Genomic DNA, 23,535 nt, shown 5'->3' on the forward strand with positions numbered 1-23,535 from the left:
CTGGGCCTTCAGTGAGTGGAAGACAGAGGAACTGAGGGCTGAAAGGAGCAGGAAAACTGAGAACCCCACTCCACCTGTCCCAGATCACTGGTGCTACCATCATGCTCCAGAGACAGAGGCGGGAGGGGAATGCTGGGCACCTCTCTCTCAGGGCCCTGGGGGACAGTATGTTTGCCTTCCAAAGGCTGGGGTTTGGGCAGTGGAATGGAGAAAGCTGGGGTGAGACTGGAGAGAAGAGAGCACCAACCAGTCATGCAAAAAGCTGGCAGCCAAGCTCTGAAGCAGAAGAAGATCTCCCACAGTTTGGAAAGTGTCTCCAGGCTATAAAGCATTAAGAGAGATCCAGAGTCTCAGACCAAAGGCCTGGTTCTGCCCACAGCTGTGTGAAGTTAGCATTGAGTGGGATCTGACTAAAGCTCAACAGAGCCCCGACCTAGCTTCCTACAGCACAGATTCACTCAGACACCCAGGCTAGTGGCCTAACAGGAGAAGGGGTGTGCCCTTTTTGGGGGGGGGGGTGAATGCTTTTTACTTCAATCTCCACAGTTCTTTTAAACACAGTGTTTGCTTTAAAATCAAAAACTAAGACATGCAAGGAAGAAAGAAAATATGATACATGGCCACAAGAGGAAATGGTCGATAGAGTAGAATGGACGTGTTGGAATTATCAGAGACTTTATAATAACTATGAAAGACAAGCTAGAGGACCTAGTTGAAAAGGTATACACCTTGCATGAAGAGATGGGGGATATCACAGGAAAATAGAAACTATGAAAAGAACCAAATGGAAATGCTAGAAATGAAAACTGCAGCATTAAAACAAAAAATTCCTCGTGGCTAATAGCAGACTGGCTACAGCAGGGGTAAGGGTCAGTGAGTGAACTTGAAATCCAGTCAGTACAAATTATCCAAACTGAAACACACAGTGAAAATAAATGGAAATAAATGACTATAAAATGGAGCAGTCTCTGAGATCTGTGGGACAATCTCAAGTGATCTAACATACACTTGGCAGGAGTCCCAGAAAGAGGGGTGACAGAGGATTGGACAGGAGAACAATGTGAAGACAAATGGCCAAGACTGAAGAGAGATTATCAACCCACAGATTCAAGAATCTCAGTGAGCTCCAAGCAGAGTAAATGAAAAGAAAAGCCACCTACACATTATCACCAGAATGCTGAAATCCAATGATAGAGACGGCCGTAAAGTAGCTACAAAAATAAAGATGAGTTACAGAGAGGAGAATACTGATAAAAACAACACTGAGCTCTCGTCAGAAACAGCAGAAGTAAGAATATAGTGGAATGATATGCAGGCATACTTTGGAGATAGTACACGTTTGGTTCCAGACCACTGCGATAGAGCAAATAGCACAATAAAGTGAGTCACACAAATTTTTTGGTTTCATATACTGCATGCAATAGCATTACATCTAAAAAAACAATTACATACCTTAATTAAAAAATACTTTATTGCTAAAACATGCTAATCATTGTCTGAGCCTTCAGTGACTTGTCATCGTTTTGCTGGTGGAGGGTCTTGTCTCGATGCTGATGGGGCTGACTGATCAGCGTGGTGGCTGCTGAAGGCTGGAGTGGCTGAGGCAATTTCTTAAAATAAGACAACAATGAAGTCTGCCATATGGATCGACTCTTCCTTTCATGAACAATTTCTCTATTGCATGCGACACTGTTTGATAGCATTCTGCCTACAGCAGAACTTCTTTCAATATTGGAATCAATTCTCTCAAACCCTGCTGCTGCTTTATCAACTAAGTTTGTGTCATATCATTTGTTGTCATTTCAACAATCTTGACAGTATCTGCACCAGAGTACATTCCATCTCCACTTTCTTTGCTCATCCTTAGGAAGCAACTGTTCATCTGTTAAAGTTTTATCATGAGATTGCAGCAATTCAGTTACATCTTCAGGCTCCACTTCTAATTCTAGTTCTCTTGCTGTTTCCACCACATCTGCAGTTACTTCCTCCACTGAAGACTTGAACCCCTCAAAGTCATCCACGAGGGTTGGAATCAACTTCTTCCAAACTCCTGTTAATGTTGATATTTTGACCTCTTCTCATGCATCACAAATGTTCTTAATGGTATCTAGAATGGTGAATTCTTTCCAGAAGGTTGTCGGTTTACTTTGCCCAGATCCATCAGAGGAATCACTATCAATGGCAGCTATAGCCTTACAAAATGTATTTCTTAAACAATAAGACTTGAAAGTCAAATGACTCCTTCATCCGTGGGCTACAGGATGAATGTTGTGTTAGCAGGCATGAAAACAACATGAATCTCATTGTACATCTCCATCAGAGGTCTTGAGTAACCAGGTGCGTTGTTAATGAGCAGTAATATTTTGAAAGGAATCTTTTTCTGAGCAGTAAGTCTCAACAGTGGGCTTAGAACATTCAGTAAGCTATGTTGTAAACAGAGGTGCTGTCATCCAGGCTTTGTTGTTCCATTTATAGAGCACAGGCAGAGTAGATTTAGCATAATTCTTAAGAGCCCTGGGATTTTCAGAATGGTTAATGAGCATTGGATTCAAACAAAAGTCACCGGCTACATTAGCCCCTAACAAGAGAGTCAGCCTGTCCTTTGAAGCTTGGAAGCCAGGCGTTGACTTCTGCTCTCCAGAAAAGTTTAGTCCTAGATGGCTCATTTTCCAATAGAAGGCTGGAAGAAGATCTACATTGAAAATCTATTATTTAGTGTAGCCACCTTCATTGATTATCTTAGCTAGATTTTCTGGATAACTTGCTGCAGCTTCTACATCCGCACTTGCTGCTTCACCTTGCACTTTTATGTTATGGAGATGGCTTCTTTTTTTTTTTTTTAAAGATTTTATTTATTTTATTTTTCCCCCCAAAGCCCCAGTGGATAGTTGTATGTCGTAGCTGCACATCCTTCTAGTTGCTGTATGCGGGACTCGGCCTCAGGATGAACGGAGAAGTGGTGCCTCGATGCACACCCGGGATCCGAACCCGGGCCACCAGCATCGCAGCGCGCGCACTTAACCACCAAGCCACAGGGCCGGCCCTGGAGATGGCTTCTTAAACCTCATGAACTAACTTCTGTTAGCTTCAAACTTTTCTTCTGCAGCTTCCTCACCTCCCTCAGCTTTCATAGAATTGAGGAGAATTAGGGCCTTCATCTGGATTAGGCTTTGGCTTAAGGGAATGTTGTGGCTAGTTTGATCTTCTATCCAAACCACTAAAACTTTCTCCGTTATCAGCAATAAGGCTGTTTCACTTTCTTATCATTTGTGTGTTCACTAGAGTAGCACTTTTAATGTTCTTCAAGAACTCTTACTTTGCGTTCACAACTTGCCTAATTGGCACAAAAGCCCTAGCTTTCAGCCTATCTTGTCTTTCAACATGCCTTCCTCACTAAGCTTAATCATTTCTAGCTTTTAATTTAAAGTGAGAGACGTGTAACTCTTTCTTTCAGTTGAACACTTAGAGGCCATTTTAGGGTTATTAATTGGCCTAGTTTCAATATTGTTGTGTGTCAGGGAATGGGGAGGCCTGAGGAGAGGGAGAGAGACAGAGGAATGGCTGGTCAGTGGAGCAGTCAGAACATACTTATCAATTAAGAACTTATCGATTAAGTTCTCCATCTTATGTGGGCACAGTTTGTGGCACCCCAAAACAATTACAGTAGTAACATCAAAGATCACTGATCACAGATCACCATAACAAATATAATAATGAAAAAATTTGAAATAGTGCTGGAATTATCAAAATGTGATACAGACACACCAAGTGAGCAAATAGTGTTGGAAAAATGACACCAGTAGACTTGCTCAATGCAGGGTTGCCACAAACCTTTTGTGTAAAGAATGCAGTATCTGTGAAGCACGATAAAGCAAAGCACAACAAAACAAAGTAGCCTGTATTCAAGGTGCTAAAAGAATGTTTATCCAGCAAAAAATATCCTTCAAAAAGGAAGACAAAAACAGGTATTTGTAGACCGAGCAAAGCTGAGAATCCATCATTAGCACATATGCACCAGAAGAAATGCTGACTTCCTCAGGATGAAAAGAAATGATAGCAGAATGAACCTCACAGTTGTAGGAAGAAATGAAGAATACTAGAAAAGGTAAATACAAGGAAACTTAAAAATCTTTTTATCAATATGTAGATATGTAAATATTCTTAAATCTCTTTAAAGATTTAGTTACTCAAAGCAAAAGTAGTGACAACTGAGGCATTTATAGCTTAAGTAAAAGTAACATGACATGACAAAACCTCAAAGGGCAAGAGGGGAGGTAAATGGAAATATTCTGTTGTAAGATTCTTACACTGTTCGTAAAGTATAGTACTATGTGAGGGTAGACTGTGATAGATGATGCAAATTTTAATCTCTATATCAACCACTAAAACGTTAATACAAAGGTCAATAGAGGAGATAAAATGGCCTACCAAAAATATTCTGTTCATGAAAAAAAAGAATGTAGAAGGGAGGCCCCAAAAAAAGGGACAAATAAAAGAACAGCCAATCATATCAATAATTACATTAAAAGTAAATGAACTAAACATGCCAATTAAAAGGCAGAGATTGTCAGACTGATTCAAAAGACTGAACTATATGTGGTTACAAGAAACACATCTTAAATATAAAGATATTGACAGATTGCAAGTAAATACAGTCAACAGAAGAAGACTCGTGTGGCTGTGTTGTTAACAGACATATTAGACTTAAAGATTACCAAAGATGAAGATATACATTGTATAATGATTAAAGGGTCAGTTCATCAATAAAACTTAAAAATCCTAAATGCATATGCACCTAAAAACTAAGCTTGAAGGTACATGGAGCAAAACTGGCAGAACTAAAAGAGGAAAGTGACCAATTCACAGTCATAGTTGGAGATTTTAACACTTCTCTCTCAGTAATTGATAAAATAAGTAGGAAAAAGATCAGTGAGCATATAGAAGATTTGAAAAACACAATGGCCTGACTTGATGTAATTGATATTTGGGAAAACTCTACTCAACTGCTAGGACTGAATTATGTCCCCCCCCTCAAATTCATATGTTAAAGCCTTAACCCAAGGTGACTTTATTTGAACATAGGGCCTATTAAGAGGTAATAAAAGTTAAATGCAGTTGTAAAGGTGGGGCCCTAATTTGATAGGATTGATGTCCTTATAAGAAGAGGAAGAGAGATCAGGGCTTGCTCTCTCTCCATGCACAAACACCAAGGAGAGGCCATGTGAGGACACAGCAAGAAGGCAGCCATGTGCAAGCCAAGAAAAGGCCTCTCACCAGAACCCGACCGTGCTGGCACCCTGACCTCAGGCTTCCAGCCTCCAGAACTGTGAGAAAATTAACTTCTGTTGTTTAAACCACACAGTGTGTGATATTTTGTTATGGCAGCTCAAGCAGACTAAGACACCAGCATCTGTAGAATTGGTATTTTTCTTCAAATATACCACAAAAATTCCCCAAGAAAGACTATAAAACATTTATCAATGAATATTAAGTGACTACAATCACATAGAGTATATTCTCTTATCACAATGGAATTAAATGGGAAATCAGTAACAATAGGATGGCCAGAAAATCTCCAAATATTTGGAAATTAATATGCTTTTGTAGGGCCGGCCCAGTGGCTTAGCGGTTAAATGCCGCGTTCTGCTACTGGCGACCCAGGTTTGGATCCCAGCGCGCACTGATGCACCGCTGCTCCCACCATGCTGAGGCTGCATCCCACATATAGCAGCTAGAAGGATGTGCAACTATGACATACAACTATCTACTGGGGCTTTGGGGAAAAAAAAGAAAGAGGATTGGCAATAGATGTTAGCTCAGAACTGGTCTTCCTCAGCAAAAAGAGGAGGATTAGCATGGATGTTAGCTCAGGGCTGATCTTCCTCACAAAAAAATAAATAAAAAAGGAAGAGCCAGAAAAAAAATATATATATATGCTTTTGTATAAGCCATGAATAAAAAAAAGAAATCACAAGGAAAGTTAGAAAATATTTTACATAGATTCTTAATGAAAACACAGCATATCAAATTTTGTTGGCTGCAGCTAAAGCAGTACTCAGCAATAATGTTTATATTAGAAAAGAATAGACTGCAAAATCTGTTATTTAAGCTTCCACCTCAAAAGTCTAGGAAAAATTTAAGCCCAAAGTTGAAGAAAGAAAATAAAAATAAATGTGGAAGTGAATGAAAAAGTAGATTAAAAAACCAACAAAGTTAAAAGTTGATTCTTTACAAAATTAATAAATTTGATAAACTGCCGGCAGCACTAACCACTAAAAAAGGAAGAGACAGATAGACTAATGATAGCAAGTGCTGGCTAAGACTGGGGAAATGTTTGAAGCCTCAGGCTTCACTGTTGGGTGTGTTGAATGGTGCAACAACTTTGGAGAACAGTTTGTCAGTTTCTTGTACAGTCAAACATGGACTTACCATATGACCCAGAAATTCCTCTCCTGGATATTTAACTAAGAGAGATGAAAATTTATGTTCTCCCAGGGGCCTGCACACAAATGTTTGTATCAACTTTGTTCGTAATCACCAAGCATTGGAAACAACTCAGGTGTCTGTTAACAGAATGGAAGGGCAGGTTGTAGTTTATCCATGCAGTGGAATGCTGTTTGGTAATGGAAAGGAATAGTCTGCTCTTGCTGGAATAGCATGGATGGATCTTAGGAACAATTTGCTGAGTGAAGGAAGCCAGACACAGAGGTCTGCATACCATATGAGTTTATTTACAGTCATGAGCTACGTAACGATGTTTCAGTCAACGACAAACCACATAGATGACGGTGGTGCCATAAAATTAGTACCATATAGCCTAGACGTATAGTAGGCTATACCATCTAGGTTTATGTAAGTACTGTAGGGGAGGAAGAAATTTTCCTCTACCCTTCTAAGTTCTTCTGGATAGTCTAGGAATTAAATTGACATGAAACAGATTAACAGGAGAAAAAGAAAAGTTTAATAACATATATACATAGGAGAAACCCAGCAAAACTGAATGACTCACCAAAATGGCCAAAGCCCTCGCCTTAAATATCATCCTCAACTGAAGACAAAAGATTTTAGGGCTGGGGAGAGTCAGGGACTTCAAAGAGAAGGAAAGCAATTCATAGGCAGGTGAAAAGGAGCAAACATTTGGAAAACAAATGTTTGCCCACACAGAAACAGAGGAACACAGAGTGGAGCCCAACAAACAGGCTTTTCTAGGTTCCTCCCTGTTTACCACCTAGTTTGTGTTATGCTAAAGTGATAGCTCACTTCCTGAGACAGGTTTTTTTATCTGAATTCTTTTAGGCAGTTAAGGGGGAGATAACAATTTCTGAGTCTTTTGTTTTTAAAAATAACCAGCCCAGGGGGCTGGCCCAGTGGTATAGTGGTTAAAAGTTCGTGCATTCCACTTTGGCAGCCCGCAGTTCGCAGGTTCAGATTCCGGGCACGGACCCACGCGCCACTTATCAAGCCATGCTATGGCAGCATCTCACATATAACGTAGAGGAAGGTGGGCATGGATGTTAGCCCAGGGCAAATCTTCCTCAGCGAAAAGAGGAGAATTGGCAACAGATGTTAGCTCAGGGCTAATCTTCCTCACCAAAAAAATAAATAAATAAATAATCAGCCTAAATAAGCCTCATGTTAAAGAGACATTTTGGGGTGACAAAGTTTATTCCCCTTCAGTACATTCTATGATGTTCGCACAATGAAATCACCTAACGACACATTTCTCAGAACGTAGTCCTATCATTAAGTGATACATGACAGTATATGATATCCTGGATAAGGCAAAATTGTAGGCACAAAAATCAGATTAGTGTTGCCAGGTGCTGAGGGTTGGGGGAGGGAATTGACTGCAATGGGGCAGGACAGGACTTTGGGGGTGATGAAAATTTTCCATTGATTGTGGTGGTGGTTACATGACTGAATACATTTGTCAAAATCAACCTTTACACTTAAGGATGAAATTTATTGCACACAAATTATACCTAAATACATCTGACAGATAAGGAGGGAAGGAACAAATTACAAATATTAGGAATAAGGACTTCCTCTGTTGACCAAGATGGAGTAGCAGGGACCAGATGTACCCTCTCTCCTGAAACAAGCAAAGAATGGACAGATATGTGAAGCAAGACACTGGACATCACGCAACAAAGAACACAGGTCCCTGAGAGAAACCAAGTTAACCCTGTGATTTCCCCAGATTACTGCCTTGAGAGAGTTTTCAGGCCATGGTGCAGGGAGAGGAATTGAAGTAGAGCCCAATGAGCTCCCTGAGTGCAGGAGGTGGAGCTGAGAGTATGAGGAGAGAAAGGTGGCCAGAGCTCACAGGACGGGGTGCCACAGAGGAAAGGGACATACACAGAGAACTTTGGGGATCCACAGAGAATCTCCTTAGTATCCACAGAGGACCTTTCCCAAGTATCCACAGAGGACCCTCCCCACATGTTCACAGAGCAGCCTCCCCAAGTATCCACGGAGGACCCTCCTCACATGTTCACAGAGGACCCTCACCAAGTATCCGCCCAGGACCCTCCCCACGTGTTCACAGAGGACCCTCCCCATGTGTTCACAGAGCACCTCCCCCAAGTATCCACAGAGGACCCTCCCCATGTGTTCACAGAGCACGCTCACCAAGTATCCACAAAGGACCCTCCCCACATATTCACAGGGGACCCTCCCCAAGTATCCACAGAAGACCCTCCCCACATGTTCACAGAGGACCCTCACCAAGTGTCCACAGAGGACCCTCCCCGAGTCTTCACAGAGGACCTTCCTCGAGTCTTCATAGAGGATCCTCCTCAAGTGTTCAGCTAGACACCAATCAGCATACCCTGCACACACAGAACTCTGGGGATCCCAGAGGACCCTCCCCAAGTATTCAACTGAACACCAATCAGCATACCCTGATTAAATGTAATGAAACTACTCAAAGCCAGAAAAAGAACCAGCTAGGAGGATTCAGGGAGCAGTGCTTGTTCCCACCAGATTGGAAATCTCATAATTCATGAGAACACTGCCCTCTGGTCCTACCTAACAAATCTTTGAAGCAAGAACCAAGAGGATCAAGCTCTTTCCAAGTAATTTGACTTGGAAAAAAGCTCAAGAATATTTACAGGAATGCAAAAATATCCAGCACCCAGCAAGGTCAAATTTACAACGTCTGACATCCTATCAAAAATTACAAGGCATGGGCCAGCCCGGTGGCGTAGTGGTTAAGTTTGCATGCTCCACTTTGGCAGGTTTGGATCCCTGGCACAGACCTACGCACTGCTTATCAAGCCGTGCTGTGGCAGGCATCCCACATATAAAGTAGAGGAGGATGGACACGGATGTTAGCGCAGGGCCAATCTTCTAAAGCAAAAAGAGGAGGATTGGCAACAGATGTTAGCTCAGGGCTAATCTTCTTCACCAAAAAAAAAAAAAAATTACAAGCATACCAAGAAGCAAGTAAATATGATCCACAATGAGAAGAAATATCAATCAATCAAAACTGAACCAAACTGACACAGATGTTGAATGTATAGACAAGGACACTAAAAGAGTTATTTTAACTGTGTTCCAGATATTCAAAGAGTTAAGAAGAGAAATGGAATGTTAAAAAAAAAAAAAACTAGAAATTCTAGAACTTCTAGAAATGAAAACTACAATATGTGAGATGAAAAATACATTGGATGGAGTCAATGGCAGGAGAAAAGATTAGTGACCTTGAACACATAGTAATAGAGATGTCCCAAAATAAAACGTAGAAAGAAATAATTTTAGAAAAGGAAAAGAGCATCAGTGAACTGCAGGAAAACTTTGAGGGGCTTAATATGCCTGTAACTGGAGTCCTCAAAAAAGAGGAAAGAGAGGGAGGCCCAGAAAAAATACATGAAGAAATATTTCAAATTTGATGAAACTATAAACCTACAAATCCCAAAGTTCAGCTACCTGCAACATAATGTGAAGGAAACTGCTTAATTGCTCAAAACTACAGGGAAAATCTTTAGAGCAGCCAGATGAAAAAATCAAGTTATACACAGAGGAAAAATGATAAAGATGACATCAGATTTCTCATCAGAAATGATGTAAGCAAAGAAGACAGCGGAGAACATCTTCAAGTACTGAAAGAAAAATACTGTCAACCTAGAATTTTATACGCAGTGGAAATATCTTCCAAGAGCAAAGGCTTAAATAAAAACTTTTTTAGTGGTACAAAAGCTGAGAAGTGACTACCCGCAGGCCCACACAGCAAGAAATATTAAAGGAAATCCTTTAGACAGAAGGGAAATGATACCAGATTGAAATCTGGACCTATACAAAGGAACAAATAATGCTGGAAATGGCAACTGCATAGGTAAACATACAAGAGTTTTTCTTATTATTTAAATCTCTTTATAATGTAATTGATTGCTTTTACAAGACTATAAATATATTGTGGGGTTTATAACATGTGTAAAGTCAACTGTATGACAACAACTGACCAGAGGTTGGGGGGGGAGAAGTGGAAGATTCCTGTTTTAAGGTTCTTAAACCACACGTGAAGTAGTGTAATAGCACTGGAAGGTAGACTATGATAAATTAGAGATGGATGCTGAACCTGAAGTGACTACTAACTTAGAAAAAGCAGAATTATGGCTAATAGCCAAAAGAGAAGATAAAATGGACCTGTAAAAAACACTCAATATAAAAGGTAGAGAAAAGGGGGGAGCAGGCAACTGATGAGATGAATAAATAACAAATAAGAAAAAGAAAGATTTAAACATAATCACATCAATAATCCAATAAATATAAATGCTCTAAACACTCCATTTAAGATACAGAGATTGTGAGGTTGAATTTTTAAAAAGCAAGACCTAACTATATATAACCTACAACAAACACAGTTTAAAAATACACACCAAAAAAATAAATATTAAAAAAATAATAAATAAAAATAGTTAATTTGCGTATCAACTCCTAAAAAAATAAAACAAATAGACAAAAATAGGTTAAAAATATAAAGATGGAAAAGTTTTACTAGTGCTAATCAAAAGAAAAATGAAGTTCCTGTATTAATATCAGAGAATATTAATTTCAGAGCAAAGAATACTACCAGAGACAAAGAGGTCATTTTATAATGATAAAGGGGTCAGTTCATCATGAGGACACAATTCTGAACATTTATGCACTTCTTAACAGAGCATCAAAATACAAGATAAAGTATTAGGACTGAAAGACCTGATGTCACTACAGATCCAACAGACATTTCAAGAAAAGTAAGGGGATATTATGAACAACTTTATGCCCCTAAAATTGACAAAAATTAACACAAGAGGAAATAGTAAATATAATAGTCTTACATCTATGAATCTATAATTTAAAACCTTTGTAGGAAAAAATAACCTCTGGACCCGATGTTTTCACTGGGAAAATACCAATCTTACAAAAACTTTTTCAGAAAATAGAAGAAGGAGGAACACTTCCCAACGTGTCTTATGAAGTGAGCATAAGCTAGATACCAAAATCTGACAAAAACATTCCCAGAAAAGAAAATTCCAGGCCGAATCCCACATGAAAAAAAATTCTCAACAAAATATTAGTGTATTGAGTCCATCAATATATAAAAGGGTAACGCATCATAACCAAGCAGGTTTTATCTCTGGACTGCAAAGTTGCTTTATTGTTCGAAAACCAATCATTCTGATTCACCACGTTAACTGAATGAGGGAGAAAAATCATATGATTGTATCAATAGATGCAGGAAATGCATTTGATAGAATTCAACACCCATTCATGGGATAACTAGGAAGACAAGGAACTTCCTCAATCTAAGAAGTGTATACAAAAAGCTTGTTGCTAACCTCATACTTAATAATCCACTTTGAGAGCTTTTTCCCTAAAATTCCTAAAATCCACTTTGAGAGCTTTTTCCCTGATATTCCCTAAAATCAGGAACATCAGCACCATATTGAAGTCCTAGCCAATGCAAGACAAGGAAAAAAAGAATAAAAAGTACAAATATTGGAAACGAAGAAGTAAAACTTGTCATTATTTGCAGACAGCCCAATTGTGCATGTAAAAACCTCTATGGAACTACAAAAACTACAAATGCTAATATGTGAAGTTAACAAGAGCTTGAAATAAAGATTAATACATAAAAATTAATTCTATTCCTATAGAGTAGCAGTGAATAGCTAGACAATGAAATTTTAAAAATCGGTGCCATTTAGAGTAATATCAAAAAGCCACAAGTAATTAAGAATAAATGAAATGAAAATTGTACACTAAAAATCACAATGTTGCTGAGAGAAATTAAAGAAATCTTAAGTAAATGAAGGAATTTACCATATTCATGGAGTGGAAGAATCAGTATTTTTAAGATGACTTTTTTCCTCCAGATTGATCAATAGATACAATACAATCTCAATCAAAATCACAGCAGGCCTTCCTGAAGAATTTGACAAGATGATTCTGAAGTTATGGAATTGCAAAGGAATTAGAATAACCAGTCTTCAAAAAGAACAGTGTTGAAGGACTTAGGCTACCTGATTTCAAGACTCACTATAAAGCTACAGTAATCAAGACAATGTGATATTGGCATGAAGAGAGACCAATAGAGAAAAAAGCAACAACAAAAGCAAAGAAAAACTGAAAAAGAAAAAAAGAATCCAGAAATAGATCCACTATGGCACCAAGTCCATTCAATAGGGAAAGAAAACATTTTTTGACAAATAGTTTTGGAACAACTGAAGATTAAATGGAAATTAAGTAACCTTAATCCCTTCTTGTACAATACACAAAAGTTATTTCTAGATGGATCATAGACCTAAATGTCTATGATAAAATTTCTAGAATAAAGCTTCCAGCTGAAACCATAGCAGAATATCTTCATGACTTCAGATACGTAAAGATTTCTTAGGACACTAAGGACACTAAAAGCACTAACCATAAAAAAAATATGATAGACTGGATTTCATCAAAGTTAAATTCAGTTACTATGTTTAAGAAGATTAATAGAAAAATTACACACCAGGAAAATATATTTGTTATAATATATGTGACAAAGGAGTTCTATTCAGAATATATAAAAAAACTATAAATTGACAATAGAAAACCTTATGAAAAAATATAGACAAAAGACTTGAATGGACATTTCACAAAAGAAGATATACCAATGACCAATAAGTGCATGCAATGATGTTCAACATCATTAATCATCAGGGAAATGCTCATTAAAATGACATGGTGTGCTTACTTAAGCAGCACGTGTACTAAAACTAGAACCATACAGAGAAGATTAGCATGGCCCTGCACAGGGTGACATGCAGATGAGTGAAGTCTTCCATATTGTGCACAGTTCCCAAAGGTCCTTCCACCCTTTGCTGATTAGCTCCAAGGAAGTGATAGAAGTGAAAGCACAACGTGCGGGACCAATATTGAAATTGTGATTTTCACTACAAGAAAAAATTACATGGTGATTCCATTTCTCACCTTCTAGAATAATTAAAATCAAAAAGGCTGACAATGCTAAACGTCCACGAGAATGTGGAGCAACAAAAACCCTAATCCGTTACTGGTTTCAAGAGTGATTTAAGTTTCTTATAAAGTTAAATGCATTTCAGCCCTGTGAATCAGCATATTTAGGTATGTTCTCAAAAGAAATTAAAACATGTCTACAAACCTATTTGTATAAGAATGTTTATAGCAGCTTTTTCATGATAGCCCCAAGCTAGAAATAACCCAAATTCAACAACAGCAGGATGGATAAATAGATTATGGTATTATACGTGCAATAGAATACTTCTCAGAATTTAAAGGAACAAGCTACTAGTACAAACAACAACATGGATGGATCCAAAAGCATTACGTTCGGTGAAAGAAGCCAGACACAAAAGAATACAGACTGTATTATTTCATTTATGTGAAGCCCAAGAATAGGTTAAACTAATCTATGGTGTTAGAAAGTTGTAGCCTTGTGGGAGTTATGGAGATTGGTTGACCCAGTACCTGGGTAAAGGAACTTTTCTATGCTGTTTGGAGTGTTAGTTACATGGGTGTATACAGTTGTCAGAGTTCATGTAACTGATACTTAAAATCTATGCATTTCATTGTATGTAAATTATACCTCAATTAAAATGTTGAAAAGATCATTGTTAATGCACAGATCTGCTAGGAGTAGCTTGAGGTCATGCAGGCAGTAACACTGCTTAAAGTTCACCTGCTGAAATGGCCCAGTGACGAACCCCTGTGCCACGGCCCAAGACTGCTACGTAGACCCAGGAACCCTCTCCTGCAGAAACTGGCTCCGCCACCTTCCTTGACTCCTCAGACGGCCGGCATGGTAGATATGCCCAACAGCAGCACTTCGGAATTGTCTTCATTTCACACGTTTCTACTTAGAGTTCGTCACTTATGCGGAAGGAGTCGTGTGCTAACGTTAGATGGTACTAATACTATAGTATGTGAATCGCTCGAGTGTTAGAATGTGCTGTGCTGGATTTCCTGTGCTGTGTTTGGCATGTGAGTCTGTGTATCCACAGCTGAAATTTAAATATAACTCACTTGTTCAATAAGTATTTAAAACCTAACTGGTATGATACTTTTATACCAATAAGAAAACATGATTTCTTACTATAAGTATGTCCATATGTAACTCTTTATTATATAACTGAACTTTAAAGTTCATCCTCTTTTCCAATTTATATAACTTGCAATTTCAAATGTCTTTTGTCTTCATTTCTAATAAGCGTTGATTGGAATGGATAACTTTGCTTTCCTGCTGGTCCTGTCTACAAGTATTTGATGATCCTTAAATACTTGGGAGCATTTCCATATACTAGGGATCTCCTTATTCAAAGGAATTACGGCTTGCATTCTTTGGCAAAGTGAAGATTTTGTTAAATATGCACTCCCTAATACGTATCTTGAAATCTCAAATTTTTGTACCTTAGGGGTTTTAAAATTTGGAAATACCTATATGTTAACTCTTTATCTCCTCCTCCATGTTCCTTATTAATGCAGTAGACCAGTTTTGCTGCAGATGCTCTGTTATCTCCTCCACACATCTACAAGATAGGAAATTAGTTCCCAGTCAGACGTATTATTTTTCTGAGATACTACTTTGAGCCATTGTAACAAAATTTATGAATTAGAATAATTTAGAACATTGGTTTATTTTTGTTCTTGTTAGTATTTGGGATTCAAGGAATCATGAAGGAAATTATTCAGATCATTGCATTCAGCTTGAATAGATGTAGTAAAAGTCCTGTGTGCCTTCACAGTGCACACACCGTTCCTGAGCCCATCCTTCCCTTTCTTCGAGTCCTGCCTCAGTTTTCTAAAGATACAGAAGAAAGCAGTAGCCATAATTCCATCCTAAAGGAAGTAACAGAGAGCGTGAAGGAATCATAATGTTAAAATCTGGAACCACTGCTTTTTGATAGACTCACCTCCAAGTTGAGTGGTGGTAGTTTTTTAGTCTGGCTTCATTTATACCAACTTGCAGGCCCAGGAAACCCAGTTAAGAACTTCCTCTTTATTGCTGCCGTTGTCATCTCTGGGGTCCACCTAGTAATATGATTGTAGAGACTGGGGCAGGCACTAGGCCATGCGCACGCAGAGTGGCGTGCATCAGTCCAGGTGCCCAGAGGATAACTACTTCTGTACATTTCTGGGAATATTTGGAAAAGACACCCTGTCACCTAGGGAAATACACTGCATCAAGGGAGCTTGCCCGAGTTGCTTTCTGGAGCCTTTCCACCGTGCCAAGTAGGTAATTTAACAGGGGTGGACGTGGGTACCAAAACCGTGGGAGATGAGAGGAAAATGGGACGGAGTGTCTTTGGGGCAGCAGCTGTGAGGGTTGACATAGGATGCTCCCTTCAGTGGAAATCCCTCTCTGGACTGCTGAGCTAGACCACACTCAAGCCCAAGGTTTGGCTCCTTCATGCTTCACGTGTACTTTGGCCTCTTGCTTGTACCTCATCTTGTAGATGAGCAGGGCCAGACACCCAGATTTTAGACCTAGAAGCTTCCAGGTTCCCCTCCGTTATTGTAATAGGAGACTTGGAACTACTTCAGTGAGGAGCACTCAACAGATTTGGCCAATAAAATTCTTATTCCCCAATTCCCTCAGAACAGAAAAGAAACTTTAAAAAAAGTACCGTAAAATTGAACTATCCAGTAATGCCATTGACCTCAAGTATTAAAATAATGTTCAGGTCTGTGTGTCCAGGGCTGGTCATCTATTACTCTCTTCTGTTGCTCTATGGATATGTTGACATCTTTTTAAGATTTTTTTAACCTTTAATGGTACAATGATTGGTTTTAATGATTTCCGTATTTGACATTGTTTTTGATCTTCTTTTTACTTTGTTCCCTGCTTTTTGCATTCTCCTCCCTGCCCCTCCTTTTCTTCATCCCATATTTAATTGTTGGATTGTTTTGTTTATGTGTCTCTGTGTGTTGTTTACCTTTGGTTTCTTTTGGTCTGGTGTCTTCTCCTTTCTTCTGTTCCCCACCTCCTGCTGCTGTAGCCCCACAGGCTGTGGAAGCTGGCCGAGCAGGTAGGGGATTTTCCTCTTCATCCTCACCGGTGCGTCCCTACCTACCTCCGTCTTGACAGCTTCCAGCAGTGGACAGACTAGAAGTTGAGTGCAGAGATTGACTGGGGGATTATAGACCATGTGGTCAGGAGGACTGACGGCCAGCAGGATGTCCTTTCTCAGATCTCTTCAAACGTTCCACGCTTGTGACAGACACTGGACTTCCATTGTACACAATCAGTGGTTTCTTGGCCAGTTTGGGGTCATCTTGTTTTACTTCTTTTCCACTTTTAGTGACCTGTTTTCTGGTTTATTTTTTTAATTGGCCTTCTATGGTTATGTGTTTTGCATTACTTAGAACATCAAACCATGTCTCCACTCAGTGCTAGTCTGTAACATGGCTCCACTCAAGTCGTAGGTTAGAGAGAACGTTCTTTGCGTTATACCATAGTGTGAGCTCCCACCTAGAGGCTGATTGCACATGCATTCTCTGTCTTGGTGGTGAGATACCAATGACCTGAACTATTGAGCAGGATGTTATGTTTTACTGAAGGTGTCTTCATTTTTATCTTTTTCTTATATTTAAACATGCCTTTGGTACAAAATTAAGATTCTCTTCTGAAGAGTTCAGTGTCGTTCTTCAAATAAATTCTGAGGAGCTCCCTTATTTTTTGGCAAATTTGTTTTAGGTTCCATCTTTTCTTACACAACGTATTGCATTGCCTTCACAAGAAATGTATGTAGAATTTTGGCTTGTAAGGTGGCTTTAATGATGTTGCTCTTATGTGGACAGAGATCCGTGGTCAGAAGTCAACTCGGCATATGTTGTGAGGGGATTTATGGTGCCAAGATCAGATTTCTGGACCCCCATGTTAAATAGTCAGATAGCTCAGACTGCAGAGTGCTGCCCGCTGACTTGCGATAAACACAAAGCCCCCCGACCTACGTCATGGATAAGGATAACCTCCCTCAGCAGGAGGAAAGTCAGGGCCCAAGTGGAACTAAAGAATAAGATAATAGTCTTTTTTCTCTTCCTCCTTAATCTGTCAGTTCATGTCACGTGTCTGCTTCAGTATCTTGAACTCTAAAAATATACCTTTTTGGGTACATGTAGTAAAAATTTCTCAGCAAATGATGCTTTATATCCTTGGCAGCCTGCTTTTGCCAGCCAAATGTTGTCACAGCAGTTCCAACCTTCTTTTATTTGGCAAGACGTGTGGCACACCTCTTTTCTTGTCTTTGTCAATGGGATTGACAGTCAAGCTGTGTGAAAGTCCAGTATTATCCTAATAAGATGTTCCTGTCAAGATTTAGGTTATCAGACTGAAAGTTAACAGGGATCCTGGAGAGGGTGGTTTTAGTGCTTTTAGTTTTGGTTCAGTTTCAGATTTTACCAAGGAAATGCTCACTAGCTGGTAGGAAGTGCAGACCCGCATTCCTGCCATGCAAACCTGGTTAACTGCACTGTGTCCTTGCTTGCAGGGGACCTCGGGACCTGACCCAACCACTGTCTACGTTGACATGAGAGCTCTGAGACACGACAGGTATGGCGTGCTTGTGGTTCTGTTCTCTTGGCTGCCAGGCGTGCAGGTACCCATCCAGCAAAGGAGGAGCCGTGCGTATCTGCTCCAGGCTGGGTATCTTACGAATAAAGTGTGGAGCTGGGCACATTGGCGGACCTTCGGCATCTCTCCACGTTCTGTTTTGTTAACATGCCCAATAGGGCAATCGATTCTTTGTTTTGAGACGCAAGTGAAAACTGTTATGCCATAGCTGGGGGCATTGCTCTTTCTAACAGTCTGACCAGAAGCACTTGGCTCTTTTCCTTGGCTATTTTAGTCAGGCACCATTTTGCACCTGTAAAATAGCCACACTCTGCTCACATTTCTTTACATGAATTGAAATTTTTTGTCAAGGCATTTCCATGGAAAAGCTAAAATACTAGGGAAGTTGCCTTTTCTGTCAGCTTTCTTAAGCAAGAATAAAAGGTGATATTATTGGTGGGTGTTTATAAGTTCGCCTCAGGGGAAGGAAGGGGCAGAGGTGGAAGCCAGATGAGAAACCTTTAGAGGAACTGCTGCCCCAACAGGGAGGACCTATTAACATGCCTGAGGGGGAGAGAATTTTATCGGTTTTCTATAGAGTTTCCCATTGAATAGATTGTTCCTGTCTGGTAACTACGGAGATACCCTTTCATTGTTGTCTATAGGATGTGACTGACAGAAAGAGGGAACCCCAGTATGAAGTGGCGTCTTCCCTAAATCACTAGCAGGCGCTCCATGAATGTGGATGGCCAGATACTGTGGTGCTTACTCTGCACTTTCTAATTGCTTGCCTACTGACACGTCACTGTGCCCTACAACACACGGACAAGTGGAGTGAGAGGGTCATAGAGTTAGTGGGTAAAGAAGTTCAGAGACCCAACCCTGGCCTGGCTGATCAGATGGCCTGAGCATCTTCTTCAGTGATGCTGAATCCATGTGTGAGTGTGTGGAGAGCGGGGTTGTGAAGGCTGAGGAGGGGTCCAGGTGGGCTCTGCACTCGCCAGCCAGCCTAGGGAATACCACCCCCACCCACACTGGGGATTCCCAGCAGGGCGCTTATGCCCCAGCAGACACCTGGCCCTGTCTGATTAGCACGATTGGGAGTGGTACTGCTGGCACCTGGGGGTGGAGGCCAGGGATGCAGCTCAATATCCTGTAGTTCACAGGATACCCCTCCTCACAACAAATGACCAAAATGCCAATAGTGTTGAGATTGAGAAACCCTGCATACACCTAATCTTGTCACACTCAGAGGTCACCTGCCTGGCCCCTGTAGCCCTCATTTTAGACCCTACTGTTCAAAGGGAATCACAGAAGGTTAGAGCCCATCTGGTGGGAGCCCCTTCTGGGAGACTGAGAGCAGAGAGCATGGCTGGCCCACCAGGAGCCCACCAGCTACACTGTAGCCAAGTCCCATTGGGAACATTTTCAGAAGTCAAAAACTTAGCTTCGGAGATAGTAAGTAACTTGTTCTGGGGCAGACATAGTTCCAAATATAACTTTGGGCTTAAACTAATCTACTTCACACCCTATAAAAATTATTTGAAAATTTTAATTTTATAATTTCAAAAACTGAACAATAGCTCATCAAAGAATCTCTGAGTAACATTTATGCAGTTCTGTCTGTGGCCTGCCCTTAGCGCACATGAAGAAAAGGACAGTTTATCTCATTTTGTGTCACCAGTGTCCTGGACTGGCGGGGAGCGGGGGATGTGGGGGCGTCCTGGACCAGCCCATCTTCCTCCACTTTATATGGTACTCCGCCACAGCATGGCCTGACAAGCAGTATGTCAGTCCACTCCCGGGATCTGAACCTGTGAACCCTGGGCCGCCAAAGCGGATCGCAGGATCTTAACCGCTGCACCATCAGGCCGGCCCCATTCATAACTCTTTTAAGTCGTAGTTTGTCCTAATCTGCAAAATAATACATACTTTATACATACTTTTCCCTGACTAGGCCATCTGAAATAGAAGTACAAATGCTTTGTGACCTAGAAATTGTTAGGCAGTTATGTCTTATTAAAGATAGCCATTGGTAATGTCATTGATCTTTACAATTAATGGTGATCTTGATTAGTGCCAGAATGATCAGGACACATCAGACACCCCTCCGGCCCCCCCCATCCCGGCCACTCAGAGAAAGCCTTCAGAACCATGTCTGCACCCTTGTTGACCCACTGGTTGGGTCTCTCCATCCGCCTCCATCCCAGGAGTGCTCTCCCGGACTCGAACGTCGTATTCCCAGTTCTCTCGCCTGTGTCGGGGGACAGAGGTGGCTGGCAGTTGAGCGGAGCTTGTCAGACACCAGTGTCTGCACTGGACTTACTTCTTCTTCATCTTTGTCAGTGTTTGACTTGCAGAAACCACAGCATAACCGAGCCCTGGAACATAATGTGGTAGCTCCTTCCATGTAGTTTCTGTCCCGAACTTCCCCAGGTGCTTTCTGGTCACCAGCCCAGAGCCTCCTTCTCCCCGGGATGCTCTCCCTTTTTCTTTTGCCTTCTTTCTTCAGGACCTGTCATTAGAGGCTTGATCCTTGACCTGGCTGGCTGGGTCGCTGGCCGTGGTGCTGCTCAGGCTGAGGCCCTGCACAGGGCTGGGTCATCATCCCCTGCGTCCTGCTGGGCCTGTTTTCCTTCTAAACTTCAGCTGTTTTAAGAGTCAGTTGCAGGATTAATGACTCCCTGTTGCTTTAGGACATGAGGTTCTGAAGGTGGCAGAACCTCGGGGAACCTCCCTCTTTTCGTTACCAGTTAGTCCCTCCTTCCACCCTCCCGCCCACACTGGCTGAGCTCCTCCCCCGCTGTGAGCCCTGCTCCTGTGCCTCTCCTGTTTCTGCACCTTCCCTCTGGTCTGCTGAAATTCTCCTCACTCTTTCAAGCCCAGCTCAAATACCATCTCCTCCAAATACTCTCCAGTGGAAATACCGTCCAGCTTGAAATCTCGAGCATCACTTCTGACCTTTGTGTTCACCTGTCAAATGTGCCTTATGTGGCGGCTGATGTGGCATAGACGCTCTGGGGTCTGAGTGATCAGAGTTCAAATCCCCTTTCTCCTCCAGTACTTGGACAAGCTCCATGCCTCAGCTTCCCGTGCTCAGAATGGGCTCAGTAAAATGAGCCTCCCCAGGGGAGGTGCCGTGGGGAAGCTGTTACTGGAGTGGGGTGGGCGGGCAGGCTGGCCTTCCAACGGGGAGTGGTGGTCTTCCCCACGGAGAACTCCCTCTTCTGTCCCACAGCACTAGGTGCTGCCCGCAGAGAGGGTGACCCAGGGGGATGGAAGGGAGCTCGGCTGGTCCACGGCCCCAGCTGAGAGGCAGGTGAAACAGGAGAGCCTTTAAAAACGGCTCCCTGTCTCTTTCTTGTCACTATTTCCATTAAGAAAATGGGGCTGTATTCTTCTAACTTCAACTGTTTTAAGAGTCAGTCACAGGATTAATGACTCCCTGTTGCTTCAGGCCATTCACCCGACAGCCCTGGGGCACCTGCCCAGTTATCACTTAGTTAACCTGGAGAAGGTAAACTTGTCAGTATGAGTGTGCAGTTTCCCTGAGAAAGAGAGACTGTGTGTGCGTGTGTACATGCACAAGTTGGTGTGAGAGAGACGGACAGACGAGAGGAGAACAGCTGTGGTGGAGGCCTGTGATCAAAGAGGTTCCCAAATTGGTTTGAGTTCTGCTTGATTTTCTGCCTCTATGTAAGACCCTTTCTCCTCAGAACCACAGTGTTTGGGTTGATCGTCTGCATCTGTAGCAGGTTTCCATGGAGAACATTTCTGCCTCACATGATGGAGGGTACTTGTTCTCCTGCTTCTAGAATAAATTTACTTCCTGCGTGCACCAGGGGAAATGATATAATTGTTTTGAGACTGTTTGCAAGTGACTGTCAGTTTTTAAAGCATTCTTTATAATATATTCATTTAAGATGAATTCACAGTCTCTCATTGACTTCCAATATGATCTTTCTTAAAGCAGTTGAATTTTGCAGACTTGAGCTAGGAAAGAAAAAAAATTATTTCTGCATTTAAAGAAATAGTTTTAGGAGTTAAACCTTATGAACACAATGTTAGCATGAAGGCCTGGAATGAGCTTCATTAGCTTCCTTATTCCTTCTAACCTGAAGTCATCGTTAAAGTCTCAGAAAAGCATGGATAGTGCATTAATTCCTGGTCAGTGGTTAGCGGAGTGTCAAGGTCCCAAGAGAGTAGTGGGCATAGGATGACAGCTCATCAGTGGACCTGTGATTTACTCAGCAGGGGCGGGGGGATGAGATGACGGCCCTGCTCTTGGTCAGTTCCTGGTGCACGTGTGTGTGTACGTGTGTGCGTCGGTGCAAGTGCGAGTGTGTCATGCATGTGTCTGTGGGTGCATGTGAAGGGATTCCCTGGGCACGTGCTTGAGTCTCCATCACGTCTTTGGTCAGTTCATCACAGCCCATTGCCTTAGCAGACCTGGGCAGGACCTTCAGGGAGTTTGCACTAATTGTTGTTACTTGCACTTATCACTGAATCTTTCTACTGTCGCCTTCTAATTCCCTGTCACACGGTCCTCAGAGGACTGTCCCCACAAGTGTGTGGGGCAGCCTCGCTGCTCACCAGCCTCACCAGCCTTCCGGCTCTGTCAGACAGTGCTCCGCTGTTATTCACAGGGTTTTCATGGCCATTTTTTCGGAAGTGGGTGGCCAGGTCCTTCTTCCTCGTCTTTCTAGTCTGGATGCTCTGCTGAAACCTGTCCACCATGGGTGACCCTGCTGGTATTTGAAATACTGGTGGCATAGCTTTCAGTATCACAGCCACATGCAGCTGTCACAATATGACCACTGACAGATGGGTGGGTGTGCTTCCCTGACCAAAAACGAAACGGCCACGGCGGTGAGAGCACCTGATCTTAACCACTAGACTGGCCATCATCTGCATATAAACGTGACATAATAAGTGCCATCTAAAAACAAAATAGAAACAAAGAAAACCTTCTTTGACTCTCCTCACCAGCTACCACCCATATCTCTGCTCCTTTGATGATGAAACCCCTTCAAGAGGGTTGTCCTGCTCTCCTCCCACGTCTCACAAAAGTTCAAGCTTCATGTCCCATCAGGCACTGAAGCCTTCAACGTCACCCACGGTGTCCATCTGTTCAGCCCACAGGCCTCATCCACACCCACCAGGTCCCTCTCCTGTTGAGAACCCTTGCTCCTCTGTGGCTGTGGAGATGACACACTGATGGTTCTTTCTCAGTGTCTTGCTTCCTCATCCCCTTCTACCTGGTTTTGAATGATTAGTGATATTTTTTAATTCCTTCTGCAACTCAGAAATTTGATGAGTTTTGATTAAATGTTCCTTATTTGCTGGAACATATTAGGTTCTTCTGAGAAATTGTTCTCTTGTCTTTTTCAGTAAAGATCACATTCAGTTTGATCTTTAAATAAATAAAAATAAAAAATAACACATTGACCAGATAGTTTCTGTTATACCGGTTTTTTCATTAAAGC

The 23,535-nt window shown here is 41.5% G+C and overlaps 1 protein-coding gene and 1 non-coding gene across 6 annotated transcripts in view; both read left to right on the top strand.

Moving 5' to 3' along the window:
• DIP2C (DIP2 acetate--CoA ligase C (putative)) overlaps nt 1-23,535 on the top strand; it is a 434,532-nt gene that overhangs the window by 388,024 nt on the left and 22,973 nt on the right. For all 5 annotated transcript variants that reach the window (XM_087420883.1, XM_087420885.1, XM_087420886.1 and 2 more), the window contains one exon: nt 17,988-18,049. In XM_087420883.1, coding sequence (XP_087277009.1) covers nt 17,988-18,049 — 62 coding nt within the window. The remainder of the gene's footprint in view (nt 1-17,987; nt 18,050-23,535) is intronic.
• LOC147912999 (U6 spliceosomal RNA) lies at nt 13,209-13,313 on the top strand. The gene has a single exon (XR_015549390.1). It is a non-coding gene; the product is annotated as a U6 spliceosomal RNA (small nuclear RNA).

This window comes from Ceratotherium simum, chromosome 32 (assembly GCF_057802395.1).
Source record: "Ceratotherium simum simum isolate JZ-2026a chromosome 32, ASM5780239v1, whole genome shotgun sequence".
Taxonomy (NCBI): domain Eukaryota; kingdom Metazoa; phylum Chordata; class Mammalia; order Perissodactyla; family Rhinocerotidae; genus Ceratotherium; species Ceratotherium simum.